Source organism: Camelus bactrianus, chromosome 33 (genome assembly GCF_048773025.1).
Source record: "Camelus bactrianus isolate YW-2024 breed Bactrian camel chromosome 33, ASM4877302v1, whole genome shotgun sequence".
Taxonomy (NCBI): Eukaryota; Metazoa; Chordata; class Mammalia; order Artiodactyla; family Camelidae; genus Camelus; species Camelus bactrianus.
In genome coordinates this window covers 3,532,482-3,550,120 of record NC_133571.1, presented here as the reverse complement: position 1 = coordinate 3,550,120, position 17,639 = coordinate 3,532,482, and the positions used below count along the sequence as shown (strand labels likewise).

The 17,639-nt window shown below is 61.9% G+C and overlaps 1 protein-coding gene across 1 annotated transcript; it reads left to right on the top strand.

Moving 5' to 3' along the window:
* The first annotated feature begins 340 nt into the window (after positions 1-340).
* LOC141575833 (tensin-3-like) lies at positions 341-17,332 on the top strand. Its single transcript, XM_074356842.1, is given in 10 exon segments — positions 341-350; positions 946-1,895; positions 1,897-2,198; positions 5,717-5,747; positions 13,372-13,533; positions 14,340-14,466; positions 14,557-14,633; positions 14,678-14,830; positions 16,636-16,728; positions 17,216-17,332. Coding segments are annotated over 10 exon segments (2,022 nt in total).
* The last annotated feature ends 307 nt before the right edge of the window (positions 17,333-17,639 follow it).

Genomic DNA, 17,639 nt, shown 5'->3' with positions numbered 1-17,639 from the left:
AGCGCCTTCAAAAAAGCTGGGGCCACTGACGGTGCAGCACACCCAGCACACTGGGCCTCTGCGGAGTGAGCGGTTCCAGGCCCCGTGGCTGCTGGGACTCAGCGCCCCCCCGGGGCCCACACGGCGTGGGTCAGGCCCTTGCTTGGAATGCAGTTTCATGGTTGGGGAAATGGGGATGGAGGAGGGTGGCGGGGAGGTGCTGATGGTAAGCCTCCTACCTGTGGGGCGCCCTCCCTCCCAGTTACCGGGGACTTTGGCAGCAGTTTGGGGCTTGGGGGATGGCTGACTGAGCGGCGCAGTTTCCCATCAGAGGCCAGACTCTGTTTTCCCGGCCATCCCGATGCGTGGAGGTCTGTGGTTCCAGACCTGGTCCAGTGTTCTCAGGCCCTGCCCTGTGTTCATGACACCTCCGGGCCCAGAGATGCTGCACTTACAGGAAGGCCCAAGGCCTTCCACTGAGTTCCGTTTTAGATTTCAGCAGCTCCCGACTCAGAGGCTCTGTTTGCTAGGACTTTGGTACCCAGCGCCCGGGGAGGCACTCAGCAAAGTTGGCAGGAGCTCCCTCTTGTCTGACACACGCCGTCCATTCCTGAATCCGGGGGGTTTGTGAGCTGAGCTGAGCTCAGCGTTCAGACGAGGGTTGACATTAATAGTGAGTCCTCCAGTCGGGTGACGCCGAGGGTGGAGAATCCCATAGCTCTCTAAGGGACCCCGTGCTCTTTGCATGAAAAGGTGGAGACGAGCCTGGGGCCGAGATATTTGAGTGTCCTAACTGCTTGGCGTTCACGTCGCAGGGGCGTATGCAGAGCTTTGGGGAGTCTCTGGCCCTGACTGTTCTGGATTGTCTGCTGTGAGATTATTTACGTCTTCAGTCAGATGAGCAGACCCCTTCCAAGAGCCTGGAGCGCCTTTCATCCCTGACTCACCTTGTTTTCTCCCCACCAGTGCTGCACACGCAGGGCCCCATCGATGGCAGCCTTTACGCCAAGGTGAGAAAGAAGAGCAGCTCGGACCCCAGCGTCCCTGGCGGGCCCCCGGCTGTCCCCACCACCAGCAGCCCGGACCACAGCGACCACACCCTGTCCGTCAGCAGTGACTCCGGCCACTCCATGGCCTCGGGGAGGACCGACAGGACCGAGGAGCACCCGGGCCCAGGACCCAAGAGGTGCCTGAGCCCCCAGGAGAAGGCCGAGCTGGACCAGATGCTCAGCGGCTTTGGCCTGGAGGACCCCGGAAGCCCCCTGCAGGACATGAGCGATGGCCACAGCAAGTGCGGCGAGACCCGCCACGTGGTGCCGGCCCAGGTGCACGTGAACGGTGACGCTGCCCCCAAGGACCGGGAGATGGACATTCTGGATGACGAGATGCCTGGCCACGACCTGCGCAGCGTGGACAGCACGGGGACGCTGTCCTCCTCGGAGGGCCACGCGTCCACCCACCTGGGCCCCTTCACCTGCCACCAGAGCAGCCAGAACTCACTCCTGTCAGACGGGTTTGGCAGCAGCGCCGGCGAGGACCAGCATGGAGCCCCTGCCCCAGACCTGGGCCTGGGCGGGGACCCCCTGTACGAGCGCGAGTGGGCCTTCAGGGGCCGCGAGCCCAGGCCGCCACAGCCCGTGCTCAGGAAGCCCCCCGCGCCCGCCCCGACGCAGGCCTACGGGCAGAGCGGCTACTCCATGCCGACCTGGGTGCGCCAGCAGCAGATGGTGGCTGCCCACCAGTATGGCTTCGCCCCCGACGGGGAGGCCAGGCTCAGCGGCCGCAGCCCGGCGCAGACCCAGCCCAGGGTCCCGGTCACCCCGACCCGGGGGGCCAGCAGTCAAGTGGCCGTCCAGAGGGGCGTGGGCCCCGGGCCACATCCCCCTGACACGCAGAGACCCCCCTCCCGGCAGAGCGGCCTTCAAGCCCAGGGCTCCGGACGTCAGCGTCGTGAACGGCACCGTCCCGGAGCTGAGTGCAGACCCCTCCCCGGGCTCCCCAACCCTGGACATCGACCAGTCCATCAAGCAGCTGAACAGGCTGATCTTGGAGCTGGACCCCACCTTCGAGCCCATCCCCACCCACATGAGCGTGCCGGGCAGCCCAGCCAATGGCCCCGTGCCCCCAGATGGCATGGGAGGTGGACTGCGGGCCAGTGGCCACCTGCAGGACATTGGGGGAGGCCCTGGCAGGGGCCCCACGAGACAAGATGAGCTGGCGTTTCACGGGAGGTGTGCTGGTCCGCGTCTGGGTTTGCAGGATGCCCAGCTCCTTACTGCGTCTGGAGCACGGGCTTGTGGGGGCAGGGGAGGAACTGCCCCAACTGGGTGTGGGAGATTCTCTGAGCCAGGACTGGGGAGGCTGTTCCTGTGGCAGCAGCCTACAAGCCAGAGGAAGAGGGTCTCGGGATCGGTGACCGAGGGGCAGGTCCAGAGAGTCGGGGCTGAGAGGTGCAGCGGGAATCCAGGCCACAGAGCAGTGGGGGCCATGCTCCATGGTGGCCGGGGCTGGCAGGCTGTCACCCCCCTGGGACGTGGCGGTACAGTGGCAGTGCCAGGCCTTCCTGTCCCGCTGGGAGGCCTGGAAAGGCCAGGGTGGCTGTGGTGGACAAGGTGACCTGGATGCATGGCTGCATGGATGTGGGGGCAGGCACTGGGGTCTGAGACAGGCTCTTCATGGCGGGAGACACAGGCCATGGGGCCCAGGAGAGGTGGCCAGGGCGGCCTGGAGGAGAGGGCACTGGGACAGAGTGGGGGCGTCTGGCTCTAGGAACGGTGTGAAGTCACAGGGGAAGGTGTGTCTAGAGGCTTCCACACGGAGAATGGGGCCGGGTCGGGGGTCCAGGCGTGGGTGCCCTGAGGCCTGGGGAGGTGGAGGGAGAGGGGCTGCGAGGACCCAGAGGCCACCTCAGGGCTGGGTGTGGGGCGCCCAGTGAGGCCAGGCCCTCCCTCCAGTGTCAGCGTGCCCGTATATCCCCACCTAGGGCATCACTGGTTCCTTGGTGGCCCTGCCTCTAAATCTGAGGACAGGAAAGGTGAGGAAGGAAGGGCCCCACGGCTGCCTCCTGCTCCCGAGTCTGCCCGCGTGCCGGCCGAAATCCGAGCTGGGATCACCGATGGGGATGGACCGCGCTGCCCTGTCCTCAGGCCCTTCGTCCTCTGAGGCCCCTCGGTGCAGGGACCTCCCATCTCACAGTGGAGCCTCCGGAGGTGTCAGTTAGTGGCCTGCCCAAGGTCACACGGGTCATTGGCAGAGAACAGGAATCGGCCCCTGTGGCTGCACCCAGGGGCCCTGCCCGCTTGGCAGTCCAACGGGGAGGATTTCAGACCCTCCCGGGTCCAGGTGGCTGGGGGAACCTCAGCTCTGCAGACCTGGGTCCTGTTTAGGGTGCCCTGTGTGACTTGAGTAAAGGACTTCTGTTCACTTCGTCTCTTAAAAGAAACCCTGTCCCGTGCCCAGGTGATGGGTGGGCCAGGGAGCGCGGGTCTGCATGCAGCATCCTGCACCTGCATCAGGAGTGACATCCCGGCCCCCTGAGCACCTGCGACCCTGGGTGTTGGTGCGCAGAGCTGGGCGAAGCTGGAGGGGTCCCCGGGAGGAGCTGACCACAGCCGTGATGGCAGCAGCTGAATACGGCCGGGCCCGGGTGGGAGGGTTTGCCTTGTGGACTCGCTCGGTCAAGTACGTTCAGGAGATTCTGAGTTTAAAACACGCTTCAGTGGGAATAAAACTGTCTCAGCTCGCTGAACCTACTTAAAAGAAAGCACTTGGGAAAGTTAAAACCAGAAATCTTATTTTTCCTTCGATTGAAACCTCCTTTGAGACCTGGAGGAGGTCGGAAGCATGCAAGTGTATTGGGGGAAAGAAGTCCAAGGCTCCGGTTACTGTCTGATGGCCTCTCTCTCCCGTGATGGGTGTCAGTCCTCATGACGACCGTGAAGCAGAGAGCCCGGGGTTTGAGGAAGTCCCTCATCTCCTCCCCTTCCACGTCCTCATCTCCCCTTCTAGGTCCTCATCTCCCCTTCCAGGTCCTCATCTCCTCCCCTTCCAGGTTCTCATCTCCCCCCCTTCCAGGTCCCTCATCTCCTCCCCTTCCAGGTTCTCATCTCCTCCCCTTCTAGGTCCTCATCTCCTCTTCTAGGTCCTCATCTCCCCTTCCAGGTCCTCATCTCCTCCCCTTCCAGGTTCTCATCTCCTCCCCTTCCACGTCCTCATCTCCTCCCTTCCCATGTCCTCATCTCCCCTTCCAGGTCCTCATCTCCCCTTCCAGGTCCTCATCTCCTCCCCTTCCACGTCCTCATCTCCCCTTCGAGGTCCTTATCTCCTCCCCTTTTAGGTCCCTCATCTCCTCCCTTTCCACGTCCTCATCTCCTCCCTTTCCACATCCTCATCTCCTCCCTTCCCACGTCCTCATCTCCCCTTCCAGGTCCTCATCTCCTCCCTTCCCACATCCTCATCTCCCCTTCCAGGTCCTCATCTCCTCCCCTTCCAGGTTCCTCATCTCCTCCCCTTCCAGGTCCTCATCTCCTCCCTTCCCACGTCCTCATCTACCCTTCCAGGTTCCTCATCTCCCCCCTTCCAAGTCCCTCATCTCCTCCCCTTCCACGTCCTCATCTCCCCTTCCAGGTCCCCATCTCCTCCCCTTCCAGGTGGCCATGCTTCAGTGACTTGATAAACTCACTACTGGAATTACTGGAATTTTTATTTTGATTTTTAGATCTTCTCCAGTTCCTTTTATCATAAAAATAATTCAGTGTCATTTTTGAAATGAAAGGACTTGAATACGTCAACAGATCTGTAACACTCAGCATGTTTGGTTATTAATTATGCAGATCCAATTGGAGTGTTTCTTAATCCATTTCTTGCCTGGTAGGAATCTCGGGCATGCGTTGGGTTTTTTCCCCTGTGCTTTTAGAGCTCTGGTGGTGTCTGGGGAGTAGAGGTGAGCAAATTGGATGCTCATCCTCAGAGACCTTCCTGAAGTTTGGAGGTGAGCTTCTGGTAGGAGCACGAGGGCGGCTCATGGCTCAGGGACTGGCCTCCCACCCCAGAGCCAGTGTTCCACCCACAGTGAGCTCCTGTGTGAGGGCAGTGCCAAGCTGGGAGGTGCAGCGCATTGGGACTCACACGGCATCTGATGCAGCTCGTGGACAGTGCAGGGGGCTCTCAGAACAGCCTGCACGCTGACTTCTGGTTCTCCTTCTGGGACATCTTGTCTTGATAGAGATCCTGCCAAGAATGCACACGTCTGTAGCTCTCAGCTATTAGAACTGAGGGGGCAGGAGACCGTCCTTCCCTCCCTGGCAGGTACAGAGAGATTTTTGTTTGATTTTTAAAATTTTTAAATTGAAAAAAATTTTTTAAGTATAATCCAATTACAATGCTGTGTTAATTTCTGGTGTACAGAATAGTGATTCATTTATACAGATAAATATTCCTTTTCATGTTCTACTATTATAGGTCATTACAAGATATAGAGTGTAGTTCTCTGTGCCGTACAGCAGGACCTCATTGTTTACCCACTTGATTTTAATACTTAAATGTCGGTATTTACATCTCTCAGGTGCAGAAAGCTAGATCAGCCAGGGAGAGGAAAAAAGTCATTGATGCAAGGGAAGTCATAAAACTGTAGAGCTGCCCTGCTGACCTTGAGGTGTGGAACATTGCAGAAGGCTTGGGGGTGCTGGAAACCTGTGCTTTGAAGGCAATCCAGCCCCAGCAGGTTTCCTTCCCCCAGATCGGGGAGACAGGGCTGTGCAGCTGAGCCGGTCCACACATGGCTCTCAGTCCAATCTTACTGAGTTGGAGGGCGCAGCGAGTCTGAAAGGCCCCGTGACATGCCGAGGACGGTGGCTGTCACCCCCAGAGGTGTCGTTCTGTGTCTGTGTGCCTGAGGCTCAGCCCTCTTGGGACGGGATAGTGTCTGATCAGAGCCACCTCCAGTCTTGCTTACAGATGGGAAATAGGCTGGAAAGTTCCAAGACGCTGGCTCTTCTGCATGAGACCCTCCCTGGCCTGCCTGGCATCTTGACCCCAGGTGCTGACTGCCACACGTGTCTTCATTCTGGCTGTAGACATGGGGTCGTCGCAGAGACCCCAGTGTCTTAAAGTTAGTAAGGATCATACAGGTCATGCCCTGAGGTGATGATGATGGTGGTGATGATGGTGGTGATGGTGGTGATGGCGGTGATGGCGATGATGGTGGTGGTGATGGTGATGGTGGTAATGATGGTGGTGATGGTGGTGACGGTGGAGATCATGGTGATGATTGTCAAGACGATGATGGTGATGGTGATGATCGTGATGCTGATGGCGATGATGATGGTGGTGCTGATGGTGATGATGATGGTGATTATAGTGGTGATGATGGTGATGAGGATGCTAGTGGTAAATGTGCTGGTAAGCCCTGCTGCTCTGAGCACCTGTACTACTCCAGGCACTACACTGAAGCTTGTCGGCGTCACCCTGGCCTTCACACTCACCATGTGTAAACTGAGCTTCTGTGTATCTGACTCTGCATCCCATGGCTGTGTCCTTATTGCACAGTCTCATGTTTTGCCACCAGCCGTATAACCCCTCAAGGGCAGTGCCAGTGACATATTCATCTTGTTTCCTGGCACGTGCTGATGTTGTGAATAGAGGGTGCGGTGCTGGCGGAAATGCAGAGGACTCTCCCGGGTCCCCTGTGGCTCCATTGGGTTGGCATGGGGACCTCAGCGAGATTCATCATGGGACAGGTCAGGGAGCCAGTCTCCCCACAGGACAAGAGAGAGGCCCTGCAGAGGTGGGGTCTGGTCTCAGAGAGCCTCGGAGGAGCTTGTAAATGGGCTGAGATGTGGGGGCACCTCACGGTGCCCCCGTGGCTACCCGGCTCTGGTCTGGGCGCCCTGGGACCTGGTGCCACCCCACACCCCAGGTCTCCCCGCTGCTCTGCCGCCCTGCCCACAGGGGTTTCTTCCATCACATCCTCTACATGGGGGGAGATTTCAACGGATGATACCCAAGAAATAGAAGAAGTCTGTGACAATTAAGGATGGATGGCAGGCAGCCCTCCGTTTCCCGCATACCTAAGGACAACTTGCCTCCTGTTGTCCAAATACCATGTTTCTGTTACATCAACCACCGCCAACAGTCGCAGGGCCCCGGCAGCCCCGCGTTCTGCTTACAGACACTCTGGGACGTCACGGCCAGTGCTGCCTTCGAGGGCTTCTGCAGACACAGGTGTCTTGCCTGCGTCCAAGGACTGATTTATGCTGCAGGCAGTTCAGAGCAGTGACAAGTACCGACTTCAGCCACTGAGAGTGGGAGCCCATCAGTTTAAATTACATAAAGCTACACGTGCCCCACGACAGGGATCCAGTGTGGAAAGTGAGGACCTCAGCCGTGGGTTCCCACCGTGTGGGTCTCCGGGGGTGTGTGGCGGGGAGGCGGCACTCACGAGCCCCAGGTGGTGGGCGGGGCAGAGAGCCAGGGGCACTGGGGAGCAGGAAGCATGGACTTTTCCTGGAGGACGGCTGACCCGGGCTGTGCAGACCCGGGCAGAGCCGAGGTGTGGGGAGTGCACAGGTGTCCCAGGGCTGGGGGGCCAGGTGCCCGGACAGGCCCCTGACCCAGTCAGGAGATGGAACGGCTGCCCTCAGGGTCACCTCCTTTCCCCGGGGACGCAGACTCTGCAGGCATCTCAGAAAGGGCATCTCAGGCCGACCCCACAACAGCAGGACCCCCGCCTGCCGGGGACCCCAGGCCGATGCCGCAAGACTGCGCCCCCTCTGCGGCTCTGGGGAGCAGCCTCATGCCTGCCCAGGCACAGGACAGAGGAGCTGGGCTGCACAGAACCAAGGAGGCGCCGTGCGCGGGGCGCTCCTGGCTCCTCTGGGTAGACGCGCCCAAGGATGTGCTGTCCTGTCCATTCAGACAGGAAGCGCCAGGTCAGAGAGGGTGGGTGACTCAGGCTCAGACCTGGCCTGGGGCATTTCCTGCGTGGCCACCCTGTGTGTGTTCCCAGGCATATCCAGGAAGAGGGTCCCAGCTCAGGGGCAGAGCCCGAGGTCTGGGGACGTGTGGGGCCAAGAGGGAGGGCTCCGGCCTCACCTCTCCACCCTCGGGCCTGTCCTCCTTGCCCTTCCAAGTCCAGGCGACCAGCTGCAGATGGGGCTGCTCCTGGGTCCCGGGGGCGGGCCGGCCCGGTGTCCCCGCGCGGCAGCTCTGTGTCCCGCCCGGCAGAGGCCCAACGTTGGCAGCGGCAGGCGGTCTCAGGGACAAGAGGGTGGAGGTCACGCCCCTGGTCACCCGGGAGACAGCAAGCGCTCACCCCCTGGAGCCACGGTTCGGTCCTCTTGGTGGGTTTCAGACCGCGAGGGGGCCTGGCCACAGACAGACCTGTCTTGAGATGTCAGGCTCTCAGGCCTCATGAAGCCTGGGTTTGGGCTCATTCTTGCCGTTTTAAGAGCTGAGCAAGTCCCCAGGGTCATCCCAGGGTCACGTTCTCTCTGAGATGCCTCCCGACCCGTCTCTTCCCCTTGTGCCCAGGGGTCCCAGCTCCTCCCAGACACCGCTGTCCCCGCCCCCATCAGGAGCTCCTGCAGAGCAGGGAGCCCCGGGAATACGGGGGGGCTGCTCCTGCCAGGCCCACCAGGGACCCAGGATGGGGGAGGTTGCGGGCTGAGGGCCAGCGACCAGGGCCAGGGGGTCGGTTGTGTTCCTGTGAAGGACTCTTCCCTCTGTTCGTGGCCGCAGACGAAACTGGAGTTTCTCCAGCTGAGCTCTCATTGCCTGAGATGAAGGGGCGGGTGGGGTGTGCTTGTGCCGTGAGATCTAAAAAGACACTCCTTCCTGGGGTTAGGACGCCGGGCGCCCCATGTGGCTTCAGACGGATTCTTCAGGACTGTGAGCAGGGGCCGCGAGTCGGGTGCCCGCAGGCACGTGGAAGCTCCGCGCTCCGGGTGGGAACATCCTTCACGGTGGGAAGTAGGGTAGCTCTTGTTGGAGCTGCTTTCTGTTTTTCTGCAGAAGCGCCCTTTGAATTTGGGGTGAGTGACTCAGTTCCTTTTGCCCCCGACGACCCTCGCTCCACACACAGGGGTTTCGGGGCCCCACGAGGTCACCTTGACGGGCGTGTTCCCACGTCCCTGGATGCTGGGCTGGCCTGCAGCTCTGGTTCTGAACCCTCCCAGGCCCGCGGTCCTGCTTTTAGAACTTCTGTCTCCTGGCACCGTCTTCACCATCGTGAAACCAAGGTTGTGGCTCCCGTAAGCTGCTCACACACGCAGCCATCAGAGATCTGTGGACCACCCTCACATTCTCACTACAGAAAAATACACGTGACATAAAATTGACCATTTTCACCGTTTTCAAGTGCACAGTATCGTGACATCATGTGCCTTCCGTGTTGCGTAGCTGTCCCCACTCTCTGGGTCCAGGACATTTCTGTCATTTCAGGAGGAGTCTGCACCCACTGCAGTCGGCCCCGCTCCACACTTCCCCAGATCCCACCGCCCCCGGTCTGCCTTCTGTCTCCGTGGATCGGCCTCTTCGGGGTGTTCCGTGTCAATGCAGGCATAACTAACATTTGTCGGGCTCATACCCGCTGTGCTCAGGGCTGAGTGGCGTTCCTCTGCATGGCTGCACTGCGCTGTGCTCCGTCCATGGGTGGGGACCTCCAGTGTTTGTGAGCAGGGCCGTGTGAACGTTCGTGCACAAGTGTTCGTTCCATCACCTCTTCTCAGTTCCCTGGGGCACACACACGGGAGTGGGGCTGCCGGGCCACGTGGCAATTCCTTCTTTCCTTTTTCTTTAACAGTTCTTTTCTGCTGGGGATTGAACCAGGACCCCGTGCCTGCTAAGCTCACGCTCTACCCCTGAGCTATAACCCCCTCCCCCGGTGGCTCTTTCATTGACGTGCTGAGGAGATGCCTCCTCAGGTGCTGGCAAGCCCTCTTTGGAGACCCCGGGCGTCCGGTGTCGGGGGCGTGTTTCTGGAAGCTCTATCTCGGCGTGGTGGACACGAGCTGGTCTGCACGGATGTGACCCCCGATGCACGATGGGCCTTCACAGGCGAGACGTGGAATTTGCCTCATCCCTGGGTGGGTGGTGGTGAGCCCCCTGGGTCAGGACAGGGAGGAGATGATGGGAAGACGGCCCGGGACCCGAAGTCCTGTGCCATTCCTCCTCACTGCCATCAGCCGTGCGTGCCTGGGGCTGCACCTTCCTGGCTCACCTTCTGTGGAAGGAGGCCCCACAAGTGGACAGTCCTTGTGACCGTCCTGAGGTGTGTGGTGGAAACATCGTGCTTCCTCAAATGTTTGCGGAGGCGGCCGGTGAGATCCAGAGCTCTGGGGCGGGGGCGGAGTGGGCAGGTAATGACAGAAAAGGAAGAGACTCAAAGAAGCAGAAAGGAGTGGAAAGTAGGCACCAGCCTCTGCCACTGGCGCCCTGAGGGCAGCAGTCCCATGGGGTCTGTGCCGTGAGTCACAGGCACGCCTGCGCAGGACACGGTCTCCTGCGCTCCTCGCAGTGCAAGGGTGCGCCTCCTAGCTTTCTGGACATGATCATTTCCATTAAAAAACGTCTTTAGAGGAGAGGCTCCCTCCTGCCCAGCTCTTCTGCGTTTCCCGGTGTGGAGGACTTCCAGTCCCACAGTCCTCAAGGCAGCTGCCCTCCCCGGGCCTCTGGGCACAGATCTGCAGAGCCTGCTGGCCTGGTTCCCACATCCCCTGAGGCCCTGGGGTCGGATGGGGACTAACTGACAGATGTCCCCGCTCCCTGGGAACACTCCCTGTGGGGGAGTCCGTCTGCATTTCCGCGTCAGGGAGAGCAGAGCCGTTTGAATCAGTCTGGAAGCGCGTTTGGGCGTCTCCTTGTCGCTCTGCCCTTCTCCCATTGACACTCATTCTGCAGAGGAAGCACGTTTATCCGAATGGGGAACCTGGAGCTAACTCGGGGGCAGGCTGTCTGCGTGCATCCCTGGTGGTGGCTTTTGCTCCCAGGAATGCGAGGGAGTTTCCAGAACCTGTGGGCAGGCCCCCGTGCGAAGATGCTGCCCCTGGCAGCCACCCAGGTGGAGGCGAAGGTCGTGCGTCCGCCCGCTTGGCACTGCCACCTGGGAGTGTGTCAGTCGCAGGAGCTTTGCACATGCCCGCGGGCTTCCCCCAGGAGGTTGGGGTGAATTGGCCTGGATCCTGCTTGGTGTCAGAGTGATTTTAAACGCTCCCCCGTGTGTGACTCTATGCTGGAGACTGGCCCTGGTCCTCCCGCTGGTTTGTGTGTTTGGAAACGCTGGGGAATTTTACGAAGACTCCAGCCTCCTGGCCTCACTCTGCAGGCTGTGACTTCACAGGGCAGGGTCGGCCCGAGGGTCCAGACCGCGAATGTGATTCCCGTGCGCAGCCAGGCGGCCTGAGCGTCGCCGGGAGCCTGTCTGTGTTCGTCTGTGTCCTGGCCACCTGGAGCCTGGCCGCTGCCCGGGGATGGGGCACTTCTGCCTGCTGGGGGTGGTTCCAAAGCTGGGAGGACTCAGACGTCGTTACCCAAAGTTCACGAGGGGTGAAGGACGTGAGAGGTGGAGGGGGCGTCCATGGCCGTGCTGGCACATGTGCAGAAGGAGGGGTCCCCGATCTCAGCCAGGGGTCCCCCCTACTCCATGATCCACATAGATCATTCCTTTTTTGTTGTATTTTTGTGTTTATTACATTCTTTATTGAAGTGCGGTCAGTGCACAACGCCGTGTCAGTTTCTGGCACGCGGCACGGTGATGCGGCCACACGTGTGCTTAATCACTGATGTGCCCACAGCACCGCCTGGCTGTGGAGGTGTGTCCTGCCTCCCAGGGGATGTTTCCAGGGCCTGGAGGAAGCCCAGGAGCGGGGCCACCCACAGCTCCGCACCAGCTGCAGGGACGGACGGCTCCTGAGACTGCCTGCTCGGCTCTGCGTGTTTCCTCGTGGGCCCTGGTCCCACCCGGACGTGTTTTCACAGCGGTGCCTTTGAGTGCATCCTTGAGGCTGGTCTCATACACAGGACTGCACGCTGGACGGGGCCTCGGTTCCTGAAGCCCTCTGGCTCAAAGGTCAGGGCTGAGGTCACATCACGTGGAGGTCAGGGTGCAGGTTGTCCTCCGCAGGCCAGCAGCAGACCCCTGGGGAGCACCCACACCCTGCTCCCAGCGCGCTGGCGTGGCCGCAGTGGGCCACGTCCACAGGACACCGTTTCTGCCCTGCCTGTCGGACAGAGGCCATCTCCTGGTCCCCCTGTCCCTTCCGGGAAGGCCTCTGCATTTCTCAGCTCTGATGGGCCGCAGGAGGCAGGTCAAGGGCCGCCCCGCTGCACACCATTTCAGAGCAGCGCCTTTGGATGTCTCCCTGGGTGACGTGCTTCGCGTGCTGTGACCCGACAGCCTTGGGGGGCATCAGTCATCCCCTCCTGGGGTGGCCAGGCTCGCAGGGTCCTCCTGCCCATCACTGACTGACACCCACGGGCGTTTCCACCCCGATCCACCTTCCAAAAGCGCTGGCAAAAGCGCTGGGCCCCCACCATGCACCTGTCCTGCCCTGGGAATGGTGCCTGGGCCCTGCCTGTGCCGGGGTGGGGGCCAGCCTCCCTCCGGGGCCCCGCACCCCCCTCCCACGCCCTCTCTGTAAAAACGAGAAGGGGTAAAATGTTTCTAAAAGACGCAGTACAACATGTAAAGAAGGCGACCGACCGTGTAGGCAGGTGGAAATGTGTACACGTTCGTGACCCAAGAAAAAGACGTCTGTGTCTGGTCAAAGTGGCTGTTCCCTCCGTGGTGGTCCTGAAGTGGCACGCAGGCCCTCTGGCCTCAGAGGTCCCTGTAGGTGCTGCAGGAGGAGGCGCTGAGCTCGGGCAGGGGTCTCAGACTGTGAGTCCCTGTGCCTGCGGCCGCCGGGGCCCTTCCAAGCTCGATCACCACGGAGAGTCCTTCTTGCTGACTCTGGGGGGTGGGAAGCGGGCTCAGTCCAGGGCCCCGGGTTCCCCCACCCCGTGCTTCCTGAGCCCCCGCTGGGTGCCCGGCCGACTCTCGGTTCTGGGGAGCCCGCTGGACACAGGTCCTGGTGGAACCGGCGGTGGGAGAGACTGACAGCGGGTGGTAACCGGTCATGCCGGGGGAGAGCGGCCGGAGCCCCGGGGTTCCCCGTCAATGAAATGTCCAAACAGGCAAACCCGTCAAGACGGAAAGTGGGTTAGTGGTTGCTGGGGCCGTGGGAGGGGGCTGGGGTTTCCTGTCGGGCAAGGAAGGTGCTCTGGAACCAGAAAAAGAAAAAATGATGAATCGAGTGTCTCTGAGAGGTTTAAAGTCGGTCGCAGTGACGGGCTGGCGGTCTGCCCCGCACGGAACGCGCCTGCAGCCCACGTGTTTCCCTCCCTGCAGGTGACGAGCCCCCGAGCGGAAGGTTCCAGAAGCTGAGCGTTGGGCAGTATGACAATGAAACCGGGGGGCCCCCAGCCTTCTCCAAGTCCGAGTGCGGCTGGGGGAAGCCCACCAGCGCGGAACAGGCCCCAAGCCTGGTGCCCTTTCTCTCTCCAGCCAGCGCCAAGGAGGTAGCCACAGCGTGCCCGGGGCCTGGCCCGAGGCAGGGTGTGGGTGCAGAGCACAGGTACGCGGTCGCTGTCCCGAGCGGGCCCTGGGTGTGCGCCTCGCTCCGGTCATCGGACCTCTGTGTTCTGACCCATGGGAGGGATGAGGGCCCAGAACTCCGCGGGCGGACAGCAGCCACCAGCCGCAAACAGACTTCCTCCAGGTCCCCGCAGGGGGGCCCAAGTCCCCACCCAAGGCCCCTCGGGGTCCCCGGGAGGGGGGCAGGGAGAACGTGTGGGTCAGTGTGGACGTGGGACGCCCGCCCCACCCCCCGGGAACATCAGAGCATCTTCCGGGAGGCATGGTTCAGGCTTTTAACCAGAATCGAAGTAAGACGGGTCGGCAAGCCCCCAGACCAGGAACCCTTTCAAGTCAGGTTTCACGTGCTGTCCAGGCGGGAGCGCTGGGGCCCAGAGCAGACGGGGAGGAGAACATCACCGTTAATGTTAACCCAGGCACCGAGCCAGGGCCCATAGAGGAAACGGGTCCAGGCAGCCTCTTCCCTGAGCTGTGGGTTCAGTGCGCCGTGTGCGTACCTGCCTGGGGACACACTGCGGGCGAAGGTCACTCACCTGCTTCGTTCCCCGGGCGCTCACCCCCACACAGACTCCCCACCAGCTCCACTCACCGCGTGGCTGTCACCGGCCGGAGCACCCGACGCTCCCCCACCTTTATGGCCACTGCACTTCCTGGGTTTCCACCCCTACCTCCTGGGCCCGCGCTCAGACCAGGGCTGGCTCACCTGACCCCCACCCCGTGCCACTTACAGACGGCAATCCCCGCGTACCCCCAGGACCTGGATGGGGTCGATGGCAGGGTCTTCTCGCCCACTTGCAGTGGCAGTGAGACCCTGCCCCCCACGCCTGCGTTCCCCATGTCTCCGGAGATGCCGTACGGTAAGGAGGGAGCAGAGCTGGCCGCCTGCACGATGGCCCCTCAGGGAGGACTCGGGGACGGACGGTGCCTCACTCTGCTTTCTTCCGCAGTGACGACCCCCCGTTACCCTTCATTCAGCCCCCCGGGGCCCCCGATGGGTGGCAGCAGCCTGTACAGAGGAGCTCAGGTTAAGACCCCGCTCTCTTCTGCCCTGGGCGTCCTCTCATGCAGGAGCACCGCCATGTGCCTGGGTCGCACCGCAGCAGCCTGGACGGCGAGGGCAGCACTGGCCATGGGGTGGAGGGGTGCAGGTGTGAGCTGGGGTCTGCTGGGGCGTTGGACCTCTGCCGCCTCCGGGGCCCTGTCCTGGCTCCTACGTCCTGGGTGTGGTCCCCATCCTGGGTCCCCCAGCACAGGGGTGGGTCTGCTCCCTCCTGGGCACCTTCCACGCCCCTGCGCCCACCCCACGGAGGGAGCGTGGATGCGTGCTGGTTGGGCTACTCAGCTCCGCCTCCCGGGTAGACGCCACTTGCCTGGAGAGTCCATAGTCAGGTGGTGGAGGGGCTGCGGCTCAAGCCGTGTTCCCATTTAAAAATCGCTCTCCTCAGTCATCGTGGGTTCTCCATGTCACTGCTTTCTGCCCCGGGAAGCGGGGAGGGGGTCCCTCAGGTGCACCTCTGGGAAGGTGGGAGGCTGACTGTGTCTTTAATCCCACTTCTTGTCCTGGGGACGATGGCCGCTCCACTGCCCCTCCCTCCTGAGGAACCCAGATCCCAGGTCGTTTAACAGAAGGGCCGTCTGTCCTGCAGAGTTTCCCATGTGGCCCGGTGTGCACACGCAGAGACCAGCTCCTTAGCAAGCATGAGTGCGTGGAGGGTGTGGAGAAGCGTGTGCTGTGTTGGCGCCTCTGAACGTCGAATGCAAGGAAGGTGGAGAGGTGCCCACGCTGCCGTGTGTAGCCTCGTGCGTGTTCTTCTGTTTCAATAACTCAGACACAAAGGGATGGTGTCTCCGTCTCCACACAGCCCCGTCCCCCGTCCCCCACGATGGGCAGCTCGCTGGAACCCAGTTAGTGGGTTTGGGCCAAGTCAGTGGGTGCCACGCCGCCACAACCGGGTCCACCAGAGACACGCTGGTCCGGCTGCTGTGTGCAGAGCAGTGCCAGGCGGGTGGAGTGCTCGGGCCGCAGTGGTTTCTGGAAAGAGGGGAGGACGGGGCTGCACTTGGGGGAGATGAGGGTGGTTCGAGCAGCTGACCTGACTCGGGGCTCCGTGGCTGTTCCCAGTTTGCCTGGTTCTGATGTTATGGTCTCAGCTGGGCTCTGACTTCTGACTAGTGTGTCTTCGCACATCGGACTGAACCGGGTGCTGGCTTGGCGTAATCCAGACGTGTCGGGTTGTCCCCCAGCCAGCCAGCCGATGAGGTCAGGGAGAAACAGAGCCGGACGCCAGTCAGTGGTGCGGGGAGAGGTTTACTTGGGGCTGGGGTTGTGGGTGCATGGGGCGGGGCACGGCCAGGTCCCAGGGCTGGGCGGAGCCCCGGGGATGTGCCCCATCATGTGAGGGTCCCTGGCTCCGTGCAGGAAAGAATTCAAGAGCAGTGGAGTGAAGGTAGATTTATTCAGGGGGACGCACCCCACAGACAGAATACAGGCTGTCTGGAGAGGCCAGAAGTGGCCCCGGAGCACGGGGTTGTCCAGGAAACTGAGATGAGCCCCGAGGTGCCCCCATAACTTCATGTGCTAACAGGCAGGAGGGTTATTCCAGCTCCTTGGGGAAGGGGTGGGGTTCCCAGAGATTGGCCCCCCCGCCCCGTGGTTGTTGCCCCCCCCACCCCTGCCGCGTGTCACGGTCTCATGTCACCACCGGTGTGGCTGCGGTGTGCAGTGGGTCAGGAGGGGTGCCCAGCCCTGCCTGTCGGGGTGGAGGGGTGGCAAGCTGTCCCCGATGGCCCTCCTGTTCTCAGGGGCACTGGGAGGGCGGGCTGGCGGGGACGAGCCTGCAGGAGGCAGAGGCCTGCATGGGGTTTCCGTCTCTCCCCCCTTTAACTTCCAAACTGTCCTCCGTCTGCTCCTCACTCACCCTTACGTTCTCGGCATCCAGCGTCCAAGAGGTTCTGGGTGAAAGTCTGTGTTGTTTTTAAGGCGTGAGCACCTGTGAGTGAGTGGGAGGGAGACTCTGTTCCTTCAGGGAGCCCGGCGCACGGTGGCTGCGGACGTGGGCGGGAGGGTCGGCGTTGCCGATGGGACACTGTGTCTGCACTGGGTGGTGACTGCACAAGGGGTGAGTGGGCGCCCACCTCCCTCTGACCCAGGTCCTGGATGCTTCCTGGGGGCAGCACGGTTTTAGGGACGAGTTTTCTGAATGTGACCTTTCATGGGAGTTGCTTCCGCCTGGAGCACGCCCGCACCATCAGCCGAGTCCCCGCTGCTCCCACCCTGCCAAGCAGAGGGGACAAGGAGGAAGGGCAGGCCAGTCTGCAAGCATCCGCACCAGAGCTGCCCTGGTCACAGAGAGGCTGGACACAGCACAGAGGTGGCATCTCAGAAAGCGGGCCTGGTTGTCCCCTCTGCCCACCCCGTGGGCTGCCCCACCCGCACCAGGGGAAGGACCCACCCTGGGGAGTGCTGTCCATCTCAGCCCTTCCTGGGCCTGGATGCCCTGCTGGACGGCCGCCTTCCTCTCTGTTCGGGGAGCCATGGGCCATGGGAAAAGCCCGTCCGTCCGCCGGCTGGGCCTGCCCTGGGCTGTGGCCGGGCATTTCCTGCAGACCCTGCAGGCCATAAACAACCCAGAGGAAGTGCCCTGCGTGGCCCTCGGGGTGGAGGGTCCTTGGGGTCTTCCTGGCCTCGAACTTGGGGAGGTGGGCCAGGCGTCCATCCTGTGAGAGGTGAGTGCCTGTGAGCTTCCACTGGCTTGGTGAGTGGGTCAGAGGGTCACGGCAGGGCTGGGCAGGGGTGACTCTGCACGGCATGGCTAGAAGGTGTCCTGGAAGCCCGCCACGTGCACCATGCCCGGTGCCTCCGTGCAGCCCTGGAGGCGGGGCGAGTCCTGGCCCCCCGGCCTCCCAGGAGGGTCATGGGTCCCTCTTCCAGGGAGGACTTCAGGGAATGTGGTGTCCGCACTAGGATTTGGCGGACGAGTGGGACTGTGCCTGGCCCGTGATGCAGGAGAGGCGAGGGGTGAGCACCCAC